General features: G+C 44.1%; 1 protein-coding gene across 4 annotated transcripts in view; it reads left to right on the plus strand.

Annotated features, from left to right (window-relative positions):
* bcl11aa (BCL11 transcription factor A a) overlaps window positions 1-17832 on the plus strand; it is a 304266-nt gene that overhangs the window by 47444 nt on the left and 238990 nt on the right. Inside the window, exon 3 of one of the 4 annotated variants that reach the window (XM_072507812.1) lies at window positions 6945-7003. The exons of the other annotated variants lie outside the window; for them this stretch is intronic. Within the exon in view, the coding sequence (XP_072363913.1) occupies window positions 6946-7003 (58 nt within the window). The 5' untranslated portion in view covers window position 6945. The remainder of the gene's footprint in view (window positions 1-6944; window positions 7004-17832) is intronic. 4 annotated transcript variants of the gene reach the window in all.

Raw genomic sequence — 17832 nt, forward strand, 5'->3', positions numbered from 1 at the left:
TTGAAGGTGGCCGCCAGAGCTATGTCAGACGCGTCGCTCTCGACCTGGAAGTGCATCGTGGACTTTGCAATGTCTGCTTTGATGCGGCTGAAGGCCTGGCGGGCCTCTATCAACAGGGGAAAAACTGTGGATTGGATCAGGGGACGGGCCTTGTCCGCATAGTTGGGGACCCACTGGGCATAGTAAGAGAAAAACCCGAGGCAGCGCTTCAGGGCCTTGGAGCAGGGAGGGAGGGGGATCTCCATAAGGGGGCGCATGCGTTCAGGGTCGGGGCCTATAACTCCATTTCGCACTACGTAGCCGAGGATGGCTAGGCGGTCGGTGCTAAACACGCATTTATCCTTGTTATATGTAAGGTTAAGGATCTTTGCGGTCTGGAGGAATTTTCGGAGGTTGGTGTCGTGGTCTCGCTGGTCGTGGCCACAGATGGTGACATTATCGAGATACGGGAATGTTGCCCGTAAATCTGACCGGTCAACCATTCGGTCCACCTCGCGCTGGAAGACCGAGATCCCGTTGGTGACACCGAAGGGATCCCTTAAGAAGTGATAGAGCCGCCCATCTGCCTCAAAGGCAGTGTATATGAGGTCACTAGCGCGGATGAGGAGCTGGTGGTAGGTGGACTTAAGATCCACCGTGGAGAAGACCTTGTAATGCGCGATCCTGTTTACCAGGTCGGAATTGCGGGGGAGAGGGTACGCGTCCAGCTGCGTAAACCTGTTGATGGCCTGACTGTAGTCGATGACCATCCTATGCTTCTCCCCGGTCTTTACCACCACTACTTGAGCTCTCCAGGGACTGTTGCTAGCTTCAATGACTCCTTCCCTCAGTAGCCTTTGGACCTCTGACCTAATAAAGATCCGATCCTGGGCACTGTACCGTCTGCTCCTGGTGGCGTCGGGTTTGCAATCCGGGGTGAGGTTCGCAAACAGGGAAGGCTGATCAACCTTGTGGGTCGCGAGGCCGCAGACAGTGAGGGGGGGTATAGGGCCGCCGAATTTGAAAGTTAAGACTTTGGAGATTACACTGGAAGTCTAAACCTAGGAGTGTGGCTGCGCAAAGTTGGGGAAGGACATAGAGCCGGTAATTTTTAAACTCCCTTCCCTGGACTGTGAGGTTTACTACACAAAACACCTTTATGTCTACTGAGTGGGAACCGGAGACCAGGGAGATTTTTTGATTAACGGGGTGGACGAGGAGAGAACAGTGCCTTACCGTGTTGGGGTGTATGAAGCTCTCCGTGCTCCCAGAGTCGATTAAGCAGGGCGTCTTGTGCCCGTTGATGTAGTACTGTTGTTGTAGCAGTTGAGAGTGTTCGAGGCCAGGACTGATCCAGGGTCACCAAGGCTAATCTCAGCAGTTGAGTGTTCTCTTCGGGCGGTGTGCCTTCAGCCGAGCTGGGGTCCTGGGAGTCCATCCAAGATGGCGGCTCTCCCATTGGTCGCACATGGCTGGGGGTGCACAAAATGGCGGCGCCCATCCATCGAACATGGCGTCCGAGGGACAAGATGGCGGCGCCCGGGGGCCGCACAGGGACCGTGGAGAGGTTTGTGGTGGCGGTTCACATTCGTCGCGGCGACCGCACGGGCCTGGCATACCACCACAAAGTGGCCCTTTTTACCACATTCCTTGCAGGTGGATGCGCGGGCCGGGCAGCACTGCTGGGGGTGCTTGGACTGCCCGCAAAAGTAGCAGCGGGGCCCCCCGGGGTTGCTAGGCCGCCTTGCAGCACAAGCTTGTGGGGGGATGGGGGATGTCTCGGGGTCGGCTGCGGAGGGGTTCCACGCTGCCCAGGGGGCTGCCGCGCAGTCGGGAACGTAAGCGCGGGCGTTTCTGGAGCCACATCCAGGGAGCCTGCAACGGCCTGTGCCTCCTTGAGGCCTAGGGTGTCTTTTTGCAGCAATCGCTGGCGGATTTGGGAGGACAGCATACCTGCCACGAAAGCGTCCGGATCAAGAGTTCTGTGTGGTCGCTCGCCGAAACTTGCGGGCAGCTGCAGTTTCTCCCCAACACCATGAGTGCGCGGTAGAATTCTTCCAGCGATTCCCCAGGGATTTGTCGCATCGTTGCTTGCAGATGTCCGGTGTAGACCTGGTCACCGGGCGAATATAATGTCCTTTTAGCAGCTCTATTGTTGCATCGAAGTCTTCCGCGCCTTTGATGAGAGTGTAAATTTCCGGGATCACCCTCGAGTGCAGGACTTGCATTTTCTTTTCTCCCGTGGGTGTGTTTTCGGCCGTTCCGAGATACCCAGCCAGTGCTTGAAGATTGCCGCTGAGTTCGCCGCGTGTGGGCTGAGTTGCAGACACTCCGGCTTGATTCGGAGCTCCATCGTTTTAAATCTAGCTTATTAAATTGATGCACGATCAATGACCACTAAAGCGAGGTTGTAGTCCAACTGAAGGCTTTAATAAGCTAGATGTTTCCCCCAACAGCTCAGGTACAGAATTAAGACTGCTGGGGCGGCACGGGCTCTTATACTCCGCCTTGCAGGGCTGAGCTATCATACAGCTTGACCAATAGGAAACATACAATATCTACCAATGGTGTTCCAGCATTACCAGGTACCGCAATACCTTTACACATGATTTTGTTTTGTAATTTCAAAATATTTTGGAATAATTCTAATTAAAATAATTTGGCAGCAATAAGGAAAGAAAAGAGGATCAATTGGTGAAATAAAACAATGTCCTTTTAGTGACATGAAATGGGGGGGGGGGGAGAGAGGGGGGGAAAGCCCTGGGAATGTATTGAAGTTTGAAATCTTGAAGTAATATTTTACGCCCAGAGTAAAAGAGGAAAATGCTTTTATTTAATTGCATTGCAATATGTACATGTGAAAGCATTAAATTGGCATGAATTAATTATTATTTTTAACAAGTCAACAGGTTGACTTGATTATTATATGTTCGCTGTCGATGAAGAGGATGCTCCCATTTGCCATCCCCCTCACCTGCAGATGAAAAACTTGTTGTGAGGATAGATGTTGGTACATAGAACATACAGTGCATTCGGCCATTCGACCCATCGAGTCTGCACCGACCCACTTAAGCCCTCACTTCCACCCTATCCCTGTAACTCAATAACCCCATCTAACCTTTTTGGTCACGAAGGGCAATTTATCATGGCCAATCCACCTAACCTGCACGTCTTTGGACTGTGGGAGTAAACCGGAGCACGCGGAGGAAACCCACGCAGACACGGGGAGAACGTGCAGACTCCACACAGACAGTGACCCAGCGGGGAATCGAACCTGGGACCCTGGCGCTATGAAGCCACAGTGCTATCCACTTGTGCTACCGTGCTGCCCTTGAACTTGAAGCATTTTTGTGATTCTGAATCTGCTGATTTAGTTGTGGACATTGGAAGAAAAAAGCTAATTTTATAATGATTGAATGGCATCTCTGCCAAATCTGAGCCAGGTACACGTAGACCTAGATTTCAAATCTCATTGTGGTCATTAGTGGAATCTTTACTCAACAATTGATTAGTAAAGTGATTGTATGTAGTAACAGTATTGTATGATGGTTCAGTATGTGCTATTGTTAGTTATATTTCATTACTCATAACCTTAGTTTTCCCTGTAAGGAACTTTTATTTTTCTTGAAATAAGACATATAACTTGTTGGTGAATGCAAATCTACTGTTTTGCAAATGTTTTTCTCTCCAACAAGACTTTGTGTTAAATGTTACATTCAGGATAGGCTCTGGCTCCAGTGCTGGATCATGCCACTGTCTCAAAGGTGTTTCCGTTGCAATGGAACTTTTCATCTACATCTTTTTCTGTTGCTCAGAGTTCCTTTAGCCTGTAGTACAATATGACTCTTCCATTTCTTTGTATTTTAATAGTATTTTCGTACTTTTGCACCAAGTGCTTTCTATAAATGTTGCATGTTGGTTAGACAGCTTTATCAATTGAGTTTCTAGTGGCAAATGCAAAATGTTCACTTTTTGAGATTGTGGTTTGGCCTCCCATTTCACGAGGGAATGAAACACTGTTGGGTGAAATTTCTTCCCCTGTTTTCTTTTGCCCATGTGTGTTACAGACAGGAAATGCTCTGAATACTATTGTTGTCTTCTATCTGTCTGATATGTAATTGACTGAAGGCTGTATTGGAATGGTCATCCAGCACCTTGCAGTGTGTATGGGAAACTCTCATACACTCCATGTAGCAGATGGGATGCTCAGTTTGGTAACAATAAGAGTTGTTCTAAAGACAAGTCTGCAATGTGTTGCTGTTTTTTTTCACTTGTCGGCTCTGCTTTTTGCTTGACACCAGTTTATTGTATGTTTTTATTTTAACTTATTTTAATCTAAGAACTGAAATGTAACTCGGTTCTCCTGTCTTCAAACCAGCAAGGCACCGATAGATAGGTTCTTGATTAATGAGGCGATCTGGTTTATGGGGAGAAGGCAGGAGCATGGGTTGAGAAACATATCAGCTGTGATTGAATGGTGGGGCAGACTCGATGGGCCGAATAGCCTAATTCTGCTGCTATGTCTTGTGGTCTTATGGTCTAAGAGAAAACTGTGAAACAAAACCAGTGCTTCATTGTTGTAGTGGCAAGATCGCATAACATGCCAATGGTGTTGCGGGTTGGGGTTAGTTAAGTTGCCCATTATTCATTGGGGCACGGTAGCAACTGTCAGTTCTCATTGGCTAAATTATTTCTTTGCGGGGTGGATGGGAAGGGAGAAAAATAATTGTTTATAATATAGAAAGGAGCTGAGGTGTCGATGTGATAAAATACTTCTTGCATAACCGGGAAAAAAGAATCCGTGAATATAAAAACTGGAAGTCGCAAATGTAATTTGAAGGAAACCGCATACATGATTCGTAATATGTTCCAGCATACGGAGTAATAATTCAAGAGGGGTTAAAGAATCTCAAATTGGTGCCAAGGTAGGGGTTCGCAAGAATAGCCTGCGATATTCCTCTGAGGGCAACTGAATGGACTGTTGCACTGTTGATCTACAAGTTGCTTATCATCACATAAAGTTTATGTGCATGATATATAGTAACTATATAAATAAGGCTGTGATTGGAAATTCTACCCAAACCCTACTATGGTGAGCATTGTGTTGTAGTTAAGGTTATTTTATCTGGTTTCTGTATTAGTGTAGAAGCCATAAATGGTGCATGCTCTGTTGTGTGTCATGGTGTAAAGCAGACAGCTGTACTGAGGAGCTACTGTATAATATTTTCTGGCAGCAAATAAAGCAGAAAATCTGCTTGTCTGGCTACTGCTACAATGTCACCAGTGTGCTCAGCACCATGGGAGAGTTTTAATCCAAACCTCCTGAAACGTCTGCCTGTGTTACCAAGAACAATATTGCCAGAGGCACCTGCTTTACTTGAGCTGAGTAAAGTTCAAATCTAAACATTACTTTAACTTTGCCTGCCGTTTTGGTTCAGTACATGAATGTGACTCGCCCTCTCTGAAGGTAAAGGTGAGGACTTGTGGCCTTTTAGGCTTGATTTAAAACATGTTTTCTTTTCCCAGTTTTCTCCCTTGGTGGCAGATACTCATCTTGGGGGGTGACTCATAAAGCCCTTGGATGCCTTGCCCAAGTGACTGTCCCTTATGTAGAATGTTAGATGGTGAGCTTTGGCTGGCTATATGATAGTCGTGGGATACCACAGCCAAACCCAATTCTGTTGCCTTGCAAACATACATTTTTGGGCAGAAGTCGCTGGTTAGCAACCAGATTGGCAACCCTGCCTCATGATGCTTCCCCCCCAGACCACAGGTGATGTGGCTATTGCATTAACTGACACTGTCTCTCTGATGGAGCTGAGCTAACTCAACACATAACGGGACTTTCCTTTGTTTGGTGGCACAGTACTTTATTGCATAGTTTCTTTACTCAGTGAGCCGCGCGCCAGGAAACTGTTCCAGATTGTATTTATAGGGACAGATTTTTCTTCTCTTCACTTCTGGCAAGATGGGCCGGGGGGGGGTGGGGAGGGGCGGGGGGGTGTCCTTAGGAGTGCCTAGGGTTCAAAATTCAGCCCCCTTCCTGAGGGTTATGGGTTGAATTGCATTTGCAGTTCCAGACAAGGAGGTTGAAACAAAAAGGCTCACTCACGATCCCCAGAGGTCTTGAAAAATGTGCATGGGTCAGTGTTTCAAATTAATGTGTCTCCTCTCCACTGATGATACCTAATGGATTTGTAGTTTCTGTTAGCTGGAGTGAAAAATCTATTCCTCATTTGGCCAAGTGTTTTTAATGCAATGAGACAAATGCAGCATTTCTATACTGTGTGTTGCATAGTTTGTTACCTTGGTACTCCAATTTGGCATAAAATGTCCCACAGGCAATGAAGATGGTGGCTTCTAATCAGATCTGAGTGATAGCAAACCATTTGTTCTAACCATTATGGATGTGGGGTGACTTGGGTCACGTTGGGATCCTCCCAATACAAAAACTATAATAGAGCAAAGAATAGTTTGTGAATGTGATGAATGAATAAAATGGTGCATGCCACCATAACAATTGTGGCACATTAGTAACCACCTTTCATTCACTTGGCTACAAATCTGTTGACTCAAAGTACTGAATGTGAAAATTTCCAGTCACAGTTTTGATAAAACTTTGGAGGATGCTGCTTATTACATAAAACTGACTAATTTTAGTACATTTATGCTGTAGTTGTTCTACCAGAATTCCCAACAAGCCATTCTTAAAATCTTTGTTTTCTCTTTAAATAAAACGTGTTATGGGACATCACTGCAAGGAGAGCAGGTCAAAACATGTTTATACTCATTAATTTGATCTTTTTAATTGGTTGACCTCTTCAAGGTAAAACATCAAACTATATAGAGTATACTAATACGTGCTAGAGCTTTTTCAGTTGTTTTCTGTTGTTATAGTGCTTTTTGTTCTTTCTGACCAATTCTTTTTTTCTGTTTCTTACGTTGACGTTTTTTGCTATACTTAGAATGTCAAATCCTTTCAGACGGGAGGTTGCTTTAGAAAACCTGTATACAAGCTGGAAAAGTAAGTACAAATTATTCCCATCCCCTGCTTTGTCCGTTAATTTGTTGTTTTAAACAAAGGCCTGGATTTTTGGAGAGTTGTGAAACCTCCACGGTGTATCCAAAATGACGGATGGAAGTTCCGACCCTACATCCGTCAAACTACTTTCACTGGGGAGAAGGATCGGGGTGGGGGAGGGGCAGGCAGTGTTTCTCATATTTGGGAAACCCAAACTCGGCAGGGCCATTTAAAATCAGTGCTGAGTTCAAACAGACCCCTTTTGCGTTGGAGCAAAGGTATTCTTCCGTAGTGTGTGAGTTATAACTTTTAGAGTCATTGTAAAAGTATGTTGAACTGTCAAGCTATTCAAATCCCCAGCCCTTTAAAAATTGAAAAATAAAACACTGCCTGCCTCTGTCTATGGTGTTGAAAAAACCAGTTCTAGCAGATTCAATAGCTCTTTGCTTACATAACCTCAAGTGCTATCGCTATTAATGCTTGACTGCTTTTCAAAACCTAGCATTATTGCAGTGGAGAGGTTGTAAGTTCATAGTTTGATTGACAGTTCAAAGAAATTATTAAAAGAGTAGCTATATTTTATGTGGCGTTATGAATACAAATGTTTATCTTTATAAGGAATAACGTACTTGGGATTTAAATGCATGAATGGGATTTCAAGAATTATAGTTTATTCATATACTGTAGTGAAGTCTGTAATAGATAGAGCTTTATTTTGTTTCAACTCAGTGTGGCTCCTGAGGTCTGTCCATGGTGGATACTGGATATGTATGCATAGGGGCTAGCTATAAAGGGCTATAGGCCAGCACAAGTTGGCATAGGGACTACAAGGGGTCATGAGATGTGTGAGGGGTTGGCATTGAGGTTGTGGAAGGCCATTTGGGATGGGTGGGGGAATGGGATGACATGTATGGGCATGGTGCATAAGAGCTCTAAAACCTAATGTTTGAGAAAACAATTGGGACCAAGTGCCAGAGAACCAACCTTTTAACCAGTCCGCTTTGCATTTCGTAACTCTTGCTTCAATCTGCTGCTGGGGGCCCGACTCCACCCTGTCATTTGGGGCACTTTTTCCTGAGGTAGGCGTGGTGAGCCAAGAGATGTTCAAGCACTGCGCACCCACCCTGAGAGTGAAAATCTGCCTGGCTCATGCTGTTGGAGCTCTATCTTAGGATTTGTAGGTCATGTTTGTTTAGTTAAATGGAGGCAGTGATTGACACCCCATATGGCAATATAAAATATGCAAGTAGCATCACCGCCCCTGCAATAGGCTGAAATCTCTGTGGTTCCACTTCCTATTTTAATGGGAAGTGAAGCAGCTGGGTCATATAAACTATAGTCCCATTGCGGTGGGGTTTTCAAGAGTGAATCCAATATTAAGTAAGAGCCCATGCCAAAACCTCATTCTAAAGGCCTTTGAGGGTGCAGACTTTTTTTTGAGCGATGAGAGATGGGATTTTTTTTAAAGAATAGATTTACAGGATGGGCCATGAGAATAATTCCTTGGGGAGGAGTCAGCCATTGTAACCAAGCTGGAGAGGTCAAAATGAAGGGAAAGAATTTGAATTCCATATGAAAATACACAGAATTATCGCACGGCTTCTGCATTTCTAAAATTTTCTTTTTGTTTTGAGTGCAAAACATAGTTGGCAGTGACCCCTGTGCTCCTTGCTGTTGACGCCATAGAGCTTTGTCTACTGGGGTTTATGCAGGTGTTTGAAATGTGGAAGCAGAAGTGCTTTAAATGGTGGTTTTGCAGAAACCGGGTAACCAGTTTAGCAGAACTGTGCTCATTTGAATGTGATTCAATCAGACCCACCCCCACAAACCTACTTTTACCCTGTCTTGCATCTCTGGTTTATCTGACTTTAACATGGCTCTATTACTTCTGTTCAAAGCAATTATCCACCTGAGACAGATAAATTATTCCAAGTCCTGCTCGACTTCTGCAGGGTAAAACTATTGTAGGCAAAGGGTAACTCGCTACCTGGCCCAGCTGAAAGCTCATTGTTCATTTAAGAAAAAGTCAAGAGAGACTCTCTTTCCGCCCGCCGCCGCCATCCGCACCTCAACTCTGTTGCCTGTATTTCTTCTCTGTCCCCCTCCTCCTCTGCCTCCTCTACCCCCTTTATCTAATTTGCCCCCATTTCCCCCACCAACTGATGTTTCCCAAGAAAGCTCTTGCATATGCCTGCCAAGAGAGCAGGAATTTGGCGTTAGGCTCTGTTCATGTGCAGATAACTGGGAAATCCATGTTAGCTTCTCCTCTGCTTTGCGCTGTGCTTAATTTAGTGTCCCTCCCCCTCTCTCTTCTTCCCTCCCCTCCACCCCCACTGCAGAGGCTTGCGTTGTATGATGTGCTTCAGAAAGTTAACAGAAAATGAAATAAATGGACCATTGCTCCATTCACTGCGTTCTGACCATTCATTCCTGTGAAGGATTCCATAAGTGTCTACGGCATTCAGAACTCATGAAAGCAATTCTGCATGTACAGTCAGAACTACATCAGATTGGTGAAGGTCACAGCAAAAGAAAAATGTCCTGTTTTATTTCCAACAATATGGCTACAATATTGATCTCTGTTAACCTCTGGTAATTTTCATTCCCTCTAACATTGTGACCTCGCGTGATATAATTGTTACTTTGTTTCTCTTGTTCTGAAATAGGTGTGGTTCTGTGATTATATGGGGCTAGCCATATAACTTTGCTCCTAGTTCCTATGTTCTCAGCCACCACCTCCATTCTTTCATTACCACCATCTCCATATTAGAGAATGCAAACTTCTCAATTTAACAGCCTAGGCAAGGGGGGCGATTCTCCGGAGTGTTCGTGCCGTTGTGAACGCCGTTGCATTTCACAACGGCGCGAAACAGGCACAGGGACGACCAATTCTGTCCCCCACAGGGGGCCAGCACGGCGCTGGAGCGGTTCACGCCGCCAGCCTCCCGCCAACCCGCGCATGCGCAGTTGGGCCGCGTCAACCTGCGCATGCGCGGGGGGGACTCCTTCAGCGCGCCGGCCCGACGCAACATGGCGTGGGGATTCAGGGGCTGGCCGCGCAACAAAGTAGGCCCCGTGGGGGAGAGGCCGGCCCGCCGATCGGTGGGCCCCGATCGCGGGCCAGACCCCATCGGAGGCCCCCCCTGGTGAAGGAGCGCTTTTCCCCACCCCACAGGCTGCCCCCCGACCCTTCGCGCTGAGTTCCCGCCGGCAGCGACCAGGGGTGAACAGCGCCGGCGGGACTCTGTCGTATCCGCTCGGCCCATCCGGGCCGGAGAATCGGCGGCCCTGCCGATTACAGCGGCCTGCGGCGCGTAAAACGCGCTGGTGCAAATGGCGCCAATTCTCCGCACCTCGGAGAATCGCGCACTGGCGTCAGGGCATCGTGGCGTGGTTGCGGCGATTCTCCGGTCCGGTATGGGGCTCGGAGAATCGCCCCCCCAGATTCGGATCCGTCATTACATGAAGCCAGACCCACTTCAGCTCTGACTCAACTATTTTTGGCATGTGGTTCAACCAATTGAACCAACAAGTTATCTGCTGTGGATTAGTGTCCTTCTTTTAAAGACAGGTGATAAATATACCAATGGTTATTAGTATAAATTTTTGATGTTTTGAAATTTACAAATATTGAGATAGGAATTGGTCAATATCTGCTCTGCCCCGTTTTTTATTTTGAATTGCAGATATCTGAGATCAGAATCATGCATTCATACAAACAATGTCTTGTGTTTGCAATCCTGAGCAAACGAGAGTTACGATATTAGACAATGCTTTCAACAGACTAGGACTAGGATAGAACATAGTCTTGAGCACAATGTATCTGGCTTCCATGGCAACTCTTTGAGTCACAAATGTTCGATCCCAGGACATGAATACTTTTATTGAGAATATAATTCATTATGCGAAGGAGAGAATTATTCTAGTAACTCTGACCTGAGTGACTTTTAATTTTATATTAATTCATAATTTCCCCATGTGTCTTTCTTTCATGTTCAAATCTTTTTATTTTCATGCATGGAATAGTTAATAGAGATATTTGCCAATGTGTGCCTTTTCTAACTGTCAGCTAAGTGGGTTTATCGAAGTTTTCCTCTAAGAATGGTTTTAGGTCAACAAAAAATACTGCGTCCCTGTTCAGAGTTCCGCAAGACTGAGAGCACGCAAAGCCGCTCCATGCAGTACCAGATTTCACCTTCTCCTCGATGGAGAAATCTGAGGTTAATACTGTGCTTAATACTTTGCACACAACTCCTTTTTTTTCCTATTGTTGTAGACAATTTAGCCTATTTATTTTTGAATAATTAAACCCTCTGTTATATAAGAGAATGAAGGAGAGTCTCATGAATGTGTTTAAATGTTTGTTAATATTCACCCTATGTTATTTAAAGGTCTGGAGAGAATATTTAGTCCTGATTTCTGAAGGCTTAAAGCACTGCACCTTAACAAGTCTATTTTTAGGTCCAAAGTTGTTTCCTGAATATATTAGTCTGTATTTCAGCTTTTATTAGCTCCAATCCTTTGTACGCTCTTGATCAAAGTTTGCATAGAAATGCAGAAACTAAATTTGTAATGCAAGTTCTACTTGAAGGAAAGAAAATAGGGCAAAATCTGGAGACGAGAAAAAATACAAATCAAAAAGTCAGATAATGAGGGTGTAACGTTCTTCAGAATAAAGCTGTGTTTTGTTGTGCTGGGTCCATCTAAATCCACTGCCTGTATTATGTGTGTTTGCATTACCAACGCTCATCATTGCAGTGCAAAATAACAAGCACCTGTATGCAGTGCTGATTGAAAGATTAAAGAAAAGGTGGAGGCTGCAGTGCTGGAAGGGCAGGGAGTGCTGCATGAATTAATTTGGTTGAAATGTTTGTCCAGCCTGAACTCAGCTCGCCCTGTTACTGTAGCTGCTGAATGATTCTAGGTCAGCCAGCTGCTTTTGGGCTGCCTCAACAGTAGCTGCAAGTCCCAACAAATCCTTGGCTGTGGCTGGCCTCTCATATTGCTGGTAGAACTGCTAACCTGTGCTATATGTGACGAATGGGAATATTTAATTCAAGCTACTGTCTTCCACACCTCTCTCATTAAAACTAATTGCTTGTCACTTTCCATTGGAAAATATGGACTTGTGAATGGAATATACTGGATGCACAATCACATTTACTGGAAGTATTTCCTTTGTCCCTGTGTTCTTCCCATTATTGGATTTTACTACTTTATTTTCACGAAAGCCTCTTAAAAATAAATGTTTTTTAAAATGTGATATATTAAACACCATAGTGATCTTCATTCTTGTGGGAAGGTAAACTGACCTCACCTAAATGGGTATATTTAGTCACCTCAGTATAAGCTATTTCAGGATGGCTTTAGGGAGTAAACCGAGTGCAAAGCTGGGCTAAACTGATCACTGTAGTTAGTTGAAGAATTTTATTGAGCTTTAGAAATTTACAAGTGTTGTTGAATCATTTCATTTTGTTAACACAATACTTTACGTCACTTCCCGGACCAGTTTAAGTCAGTTAGCTGGACAGCTGGTTCGTGATGCCGAGCGAGGCCAACAGCACAGGTTCAATTCCCGTATCGGTTGAGGTTATTCATGAACCTTCTCAACCTTGCCCCTCACCTGAGGTCTGTTGATCCTCAGATTAAGTCACCACTAGTCGGCTCTCCCCCTCAAAGGGGAAAGCAGCCTATGATCATCTGGCACTATGGCGACTTTACTTTCCAATCACGTATTTAGGGTTGGTAAGATTGTCAATATTTAGAAGACATTATGGAATACGGGCATTCCAGCTGTTTGTTGATAAAGAGCCATTGCAATTGGAAGTATTTGCACGAGGAAGATGGTAGCAGGGAAGAGAATGACAAACTTATCTCATTTGAATAGTATTGTTGTCACCCAAAGTAGCTTTTTAGCATAAGGAATCATCATTTACCCTCACCAGGCATCATTAGTCTATCTAGCAGAGTGTGAGGGAGATAAAGCTGAGATCAAAATGTTTTGTTGGGTAAGATAAGGGATATGGAAACTAGGTAGGTAAGTGAGTTTGAGGTGTAGACAAGTCATAATCTATCTGAATGGTGCAATAGGCTCGAGGAGCTGAATAGGCCTATTCTTGTTCTACTATGTCTATATTCAAATTCCCAACCTGGGATTTTTCGTGTTGTGCAAAACGCATTCTATTATATACTTAGATTTGCATATGAACCACAGTTATTTTATCTACACGTTGATGTGGGAGTGAGGGCACCAGGTGCAACTCTGGATTGAGTCCCCAGCACAGTTTAAATTCAATTTTTTGGAAGTAGAAAAACAAAAAGAAATTTATTTTTAGAATAAAATTTGCAATTTTAAAGAATTTTTAAAAAGCCACATTTCAGTATAACAGTAAGTGCTGTACCTGAGTTACTGTACATGTGATTTAATCCACTCCAACATTTTTCTTTTAGAAAAGTCCAAGTCAAGTCAAAGCAGCCGCAACTGTAGGATAATGGTTTTGACTGATTGAGGAATTGCAGAGTGCAGTTGTGGTATTGTTGCTGAGGTTGGAAATGCTGCCAAGCCACAAAACTCCAGATCTGGCCTTTTGTGAATATTGTGTAACTTGATTGGTGTTTTGTTTTCTTCACCAGAGTTTGCTCAAAGGTCCATATGCTAATAATCCCTGCTTTATGATCACTGTTCAGAATCAGCAAGTGTAGCAGCAAAGACCAGCCGCCTCATTTAAAACTGTGACAATACCTATACAACCATCTTTGGGGGAGCGAACTAAACAATGCACAAAAAGGAAGTTGAAATAAAGTTACAAAACTACCTACCTGTTTGAATATTTTCTATATTCAGTGGTCAAAGCTTGTCAGCATCCAGCTGCTGTTGTCTATTCCTGTACATACAGCCCTTTTGGGTTTCATAAATCTCTTCAGGACTTGCTATACATTGTGTAATTAATACCAAAGCTGTTACTTAGAGCATCCTGTTAGCACAAACAAGAAAGGGGAAATTTGTAAATTTTTATTTGTAAATCCACAAGCAAGGTGAAATGGAAGTACCTGCTCTGTTCTGGAATAATATCTGTTCATGTTCTTATGCAAGACCCAGCTCCAGAAAGTGCAAGTTATGAAATCTTCATTTGAGTATTGTTGAAAAAAGAGACATGCTATCATAACTTTTTTTTCTTGCACTTATCAGAACAGCTCGCAAGAAATTACCAACTGTAAAGGGGAACAACAATTTACAACTTGGTAATCATTTAAAAAAAATAAATTAAGTAATAAATTATGTTGGTAATTTCTTGTGAGCAGTTCTGATTATTTCAACATGAAAAGCTTTGATAACATCTTTTTTTTCAGTAATACTCAAGTTCTGCAATGCCAAACAACTATAAATCTTTATTCCTTTTGAAAGCTATAAACACCTTTCTCTCTTTAAAAGAACACGTTTCCTAATCAAAAATTCATATCTAAAAAAATAAACGTCTCCTCCCCTTTATTAAATATTTATATTGTTACTCGCTTTGTCCTTTTGAATTCTCAGCAATTGAACTGCCATAAAGGAGGAGGGTGAAGACAGTTGTGAAGCACACTTTGCATATAACATCCACGGGGCTAGTACTTAAGTTTGGAAAAGGTATGCAAACTCTGGGTGTGACCCAATGGCCACACTGCGCCCCAAAAGCAGCTTGCGCAGAATGGCCGTTGAAAGCTGGGAAACACCGCGAGACGTTGCAAGGGGAGTCCTGCCCACAGTGGTCGGGATCACTTTTTAACAACTCTGCATATTAGAGCAAGGCAGTAAGCCTGAATTTAATGTGCAGATTCCTGAGGTATTTGAGGCTTTGGGATTCAATCCCTTTTCCTCGGATACCTCGGGCGAACGCTGTTTGCTACTGATCCCCACAAACGGGGACCAGACAGAATGGCACTCGTGGGGGTCTCCAAGCGGATTGGAGGCACCCAGCTGAATGCCATTTGGACAGGATGGTGACCACCTGGGTGCCAGCCTAACAATGCCAGCTGGCAGGGGCATTGCCAAAGTGCCAGGTTGGCACTGCCAAGGTGCCAAGCTGGCATTTTTTGCACACGCGCGATCAGGTTGGGGGGTGTTGGGGGACGGCGTGTACTCTCCCATGTTGCGTTCGGGTTGGGAGTTTCGGGACGCCATTTAAAGATGGTGTCCTGATCTCTCGCTACAATGGGGAGTTCTGGTGAGTGGAGCTCCCTTTTGTAAAAAGCGGGGCTATGTGCAGCCTCTGCCTGCTCGTTCCCCATTCAGGCCCCTTATTCAAAGCGAGTTGCATTGAATAGCCATGTGTTTCTCGGCACTGTGGGTGCCGGGAAACACACGGCTAAATGCGCTCGCTCAGGGACTTTGTTCCCTTTTGGGAAGATCGCGCCCGCTATTCCTGAACTACCTGAGCATTGAGATTTGAGTGCAATGCCTACTCGACTGATGTACAAGACTAGGCTGCATATCATTGACCTGAAAGCAATATTTGGCTAATCAGTGATTTAATGAATGGTCCTTTGGTCTCCTGATTAATAGTCCTTGTTCTTAATGTTTTCATTGGCTGCTTCAGAACTCATAAATGAAAAGCCAGTTAAATAAACTGTGCAATGATAATTCTGATGACATTGACACAGTGACCAAAAATTGTTTTGATTCTGCAGTATGGTTAAAAGCAACACTTCATATCACATCCACTTTGCAATGCCAATCCCACAGACAATAATAAATACCTGTGAGGGAGTTGGAACACACTAACTTGATAAGGGGTTCAGATGACATAACAAATTTGAGAGGAAAATTTAAGCATTGATGAATGTCTGAATTCATGGATTATTTTCGCAATTTTAACTTGCTTCTGGTCATGTCCTTCTACTAAGAAGGGATCAAAAAGATATGTCCATAAGAATCATACTAGTCAATTCCTATGGTGTTGAATTGGGAAACGAGCCTTAACTAATTTTCAGGCATAGTGCAATTTAAAGAAAAAGCTAAATTAAATCAAGCTGCACAGATGCAATTCAGTAATATATGATGTCCTTATTTTATATAATACTTCAATTTTCTGTTACTATTTACAGTTGAATAACAAAAAGTACCACTGTTTAGTAACTTGATTATATTGGCACCATCCTTTTAATTTTTATTTGTTCATGGGGTGAGGGTGGCATTAGCAAGACCAGCGTTTATTGTCCTTCCCTAATTTTGCTTGAATAGGTGGCAGTGAGCCGCCTTCATGAACTACTGCTGACCATGTGGTGTAGAAAAGCCCACGAGACAGTTCAGGCGAAAGTTCTAGGATTTTGATCCAGAGTGAAGAAACTGGTATCGTTCCAAGTCAGAATGGTGTGCGAGTTGGGAAATTTGCAGATAGTGGAACACTATGTGCTTGTGTGCACTGTGAGCACTGTGTGCATGCTGCCCTTGTTCTAGGTGATAGAGACCAGTGAGTTTGGAAGGTGCCATTGAAGGAGAGTTGGTGAGTTGGTGCATTGCATCCTGTAGATGGTACACACTGTTGCCAAGTTAAACCAGGGGTGGAGGTTCTATATTATCTATGCTCAAAATGGTAGACAGCCTTATCTGCTGATGTACATCTCTCAGTATTTGGTTTTTCTATCATTATATGCAGCAAAAACAGCATTTGACAAATTATAGTTTTAAAATATGATTATTTCTAATTTATGGCAACCAGAAGACATAACACTTTAGCCTAAAGACTGATCAGCAGGACAACATCTTTGTTTATTTTTATTAGTATTGGCAGGTTGTAGTGCAATTAAACTGGGATAAACCAGGAAAATGCCAGCATTGTACATACACAATCAGCCAGTGCTAACCACTGTGCCACCAAAAGCCAGGGACAAACCCTGGTTCGATGGAGTGCAGGATCCACATCGTCTGGTAGATGGCCAGGATCAGCACCAAGCACACCTTAAAATGGGATGTCAACCTTGTGAAGCTATAACATAGGACTACATGCCAGACAAAGGAAACAGCACAAGATAGGCATAGCCAAGTGATCCCACACCAAAGGATCAGATTTAAGCACCACAGTCCTGCCATATCCAGTCATGAATGGTGGTGGACAATTCAACAGCTCACTGAAGGAAGAAGCTCCACAAATACCCTCACCCTCAAGGTGGGGGACCCCAGAACATCAGAACAAAAGACGAGGCTGAAGCCTCTTCAAGTATCTTCAACCAGAAGTACTGAGTGGATGATTCATCTCAGCCTTCTCCTCCCCAGCATTGTAGGTTCCAATCTTCAGCCAATTTGATTCACTCCATATGATATCAAGAAATGGTAGAAGACTTTGGATGGAGCAAAGGCTATAGGTCCTGACAATGACAATGATGTGGCAATAGTACTGGAGACTGTGCACCAGAACAAGCTGCACCCCTAGCCAAGCTGTTCCAGTAGGGTTACAACACTGGCATCTACCAGACGATGTGGAAAATTGCTCAGGTATGCCCTGTCCACAAAACACAGGACAAACCCAACGTGACCAATTACCATTCCATCAGTCTACTCTCAATCATCAGAAAAGTGGTGGAAGAGGTTACTGACAGTGCTATCAAGCGGCACTTGCTCAGCAATAACCTGCTCACAGATGCTCAGTTTGGGATCCACCAGGACCACTCAACTCCTGACCTCATTTTAAACTTAGACCTGAACTTCAGAGGATGAGTGAGAATGATTGCCCTTGACATCAAGGTAGCATTTGACCGAGTGAGGCATCAAGGGGTCCCAGCAAAACTGAAGTCAATGGGAATCGGGGAAACTTTCCACAGGTTGAAGATAGTTGTGGTTTTTGGAGGTCAATCAT

The sequence above is a fragment of the Scyliorhinus torazame genome, chromosome 1 (assembly GCF_047496885.1).
Source record: "Scyliorhinus torazame isolate Kashiwa2021f chromosome 1, sScyTor2.1, whole genome shotgun sequence".
Lineage (NCBI taxonomy): Eukaryota > Metazoa > Chordata > Chondrichthyes > Carcharhiniformes > Scyliorhinidae > Scyliorhinus > Scyliorhinus torazame.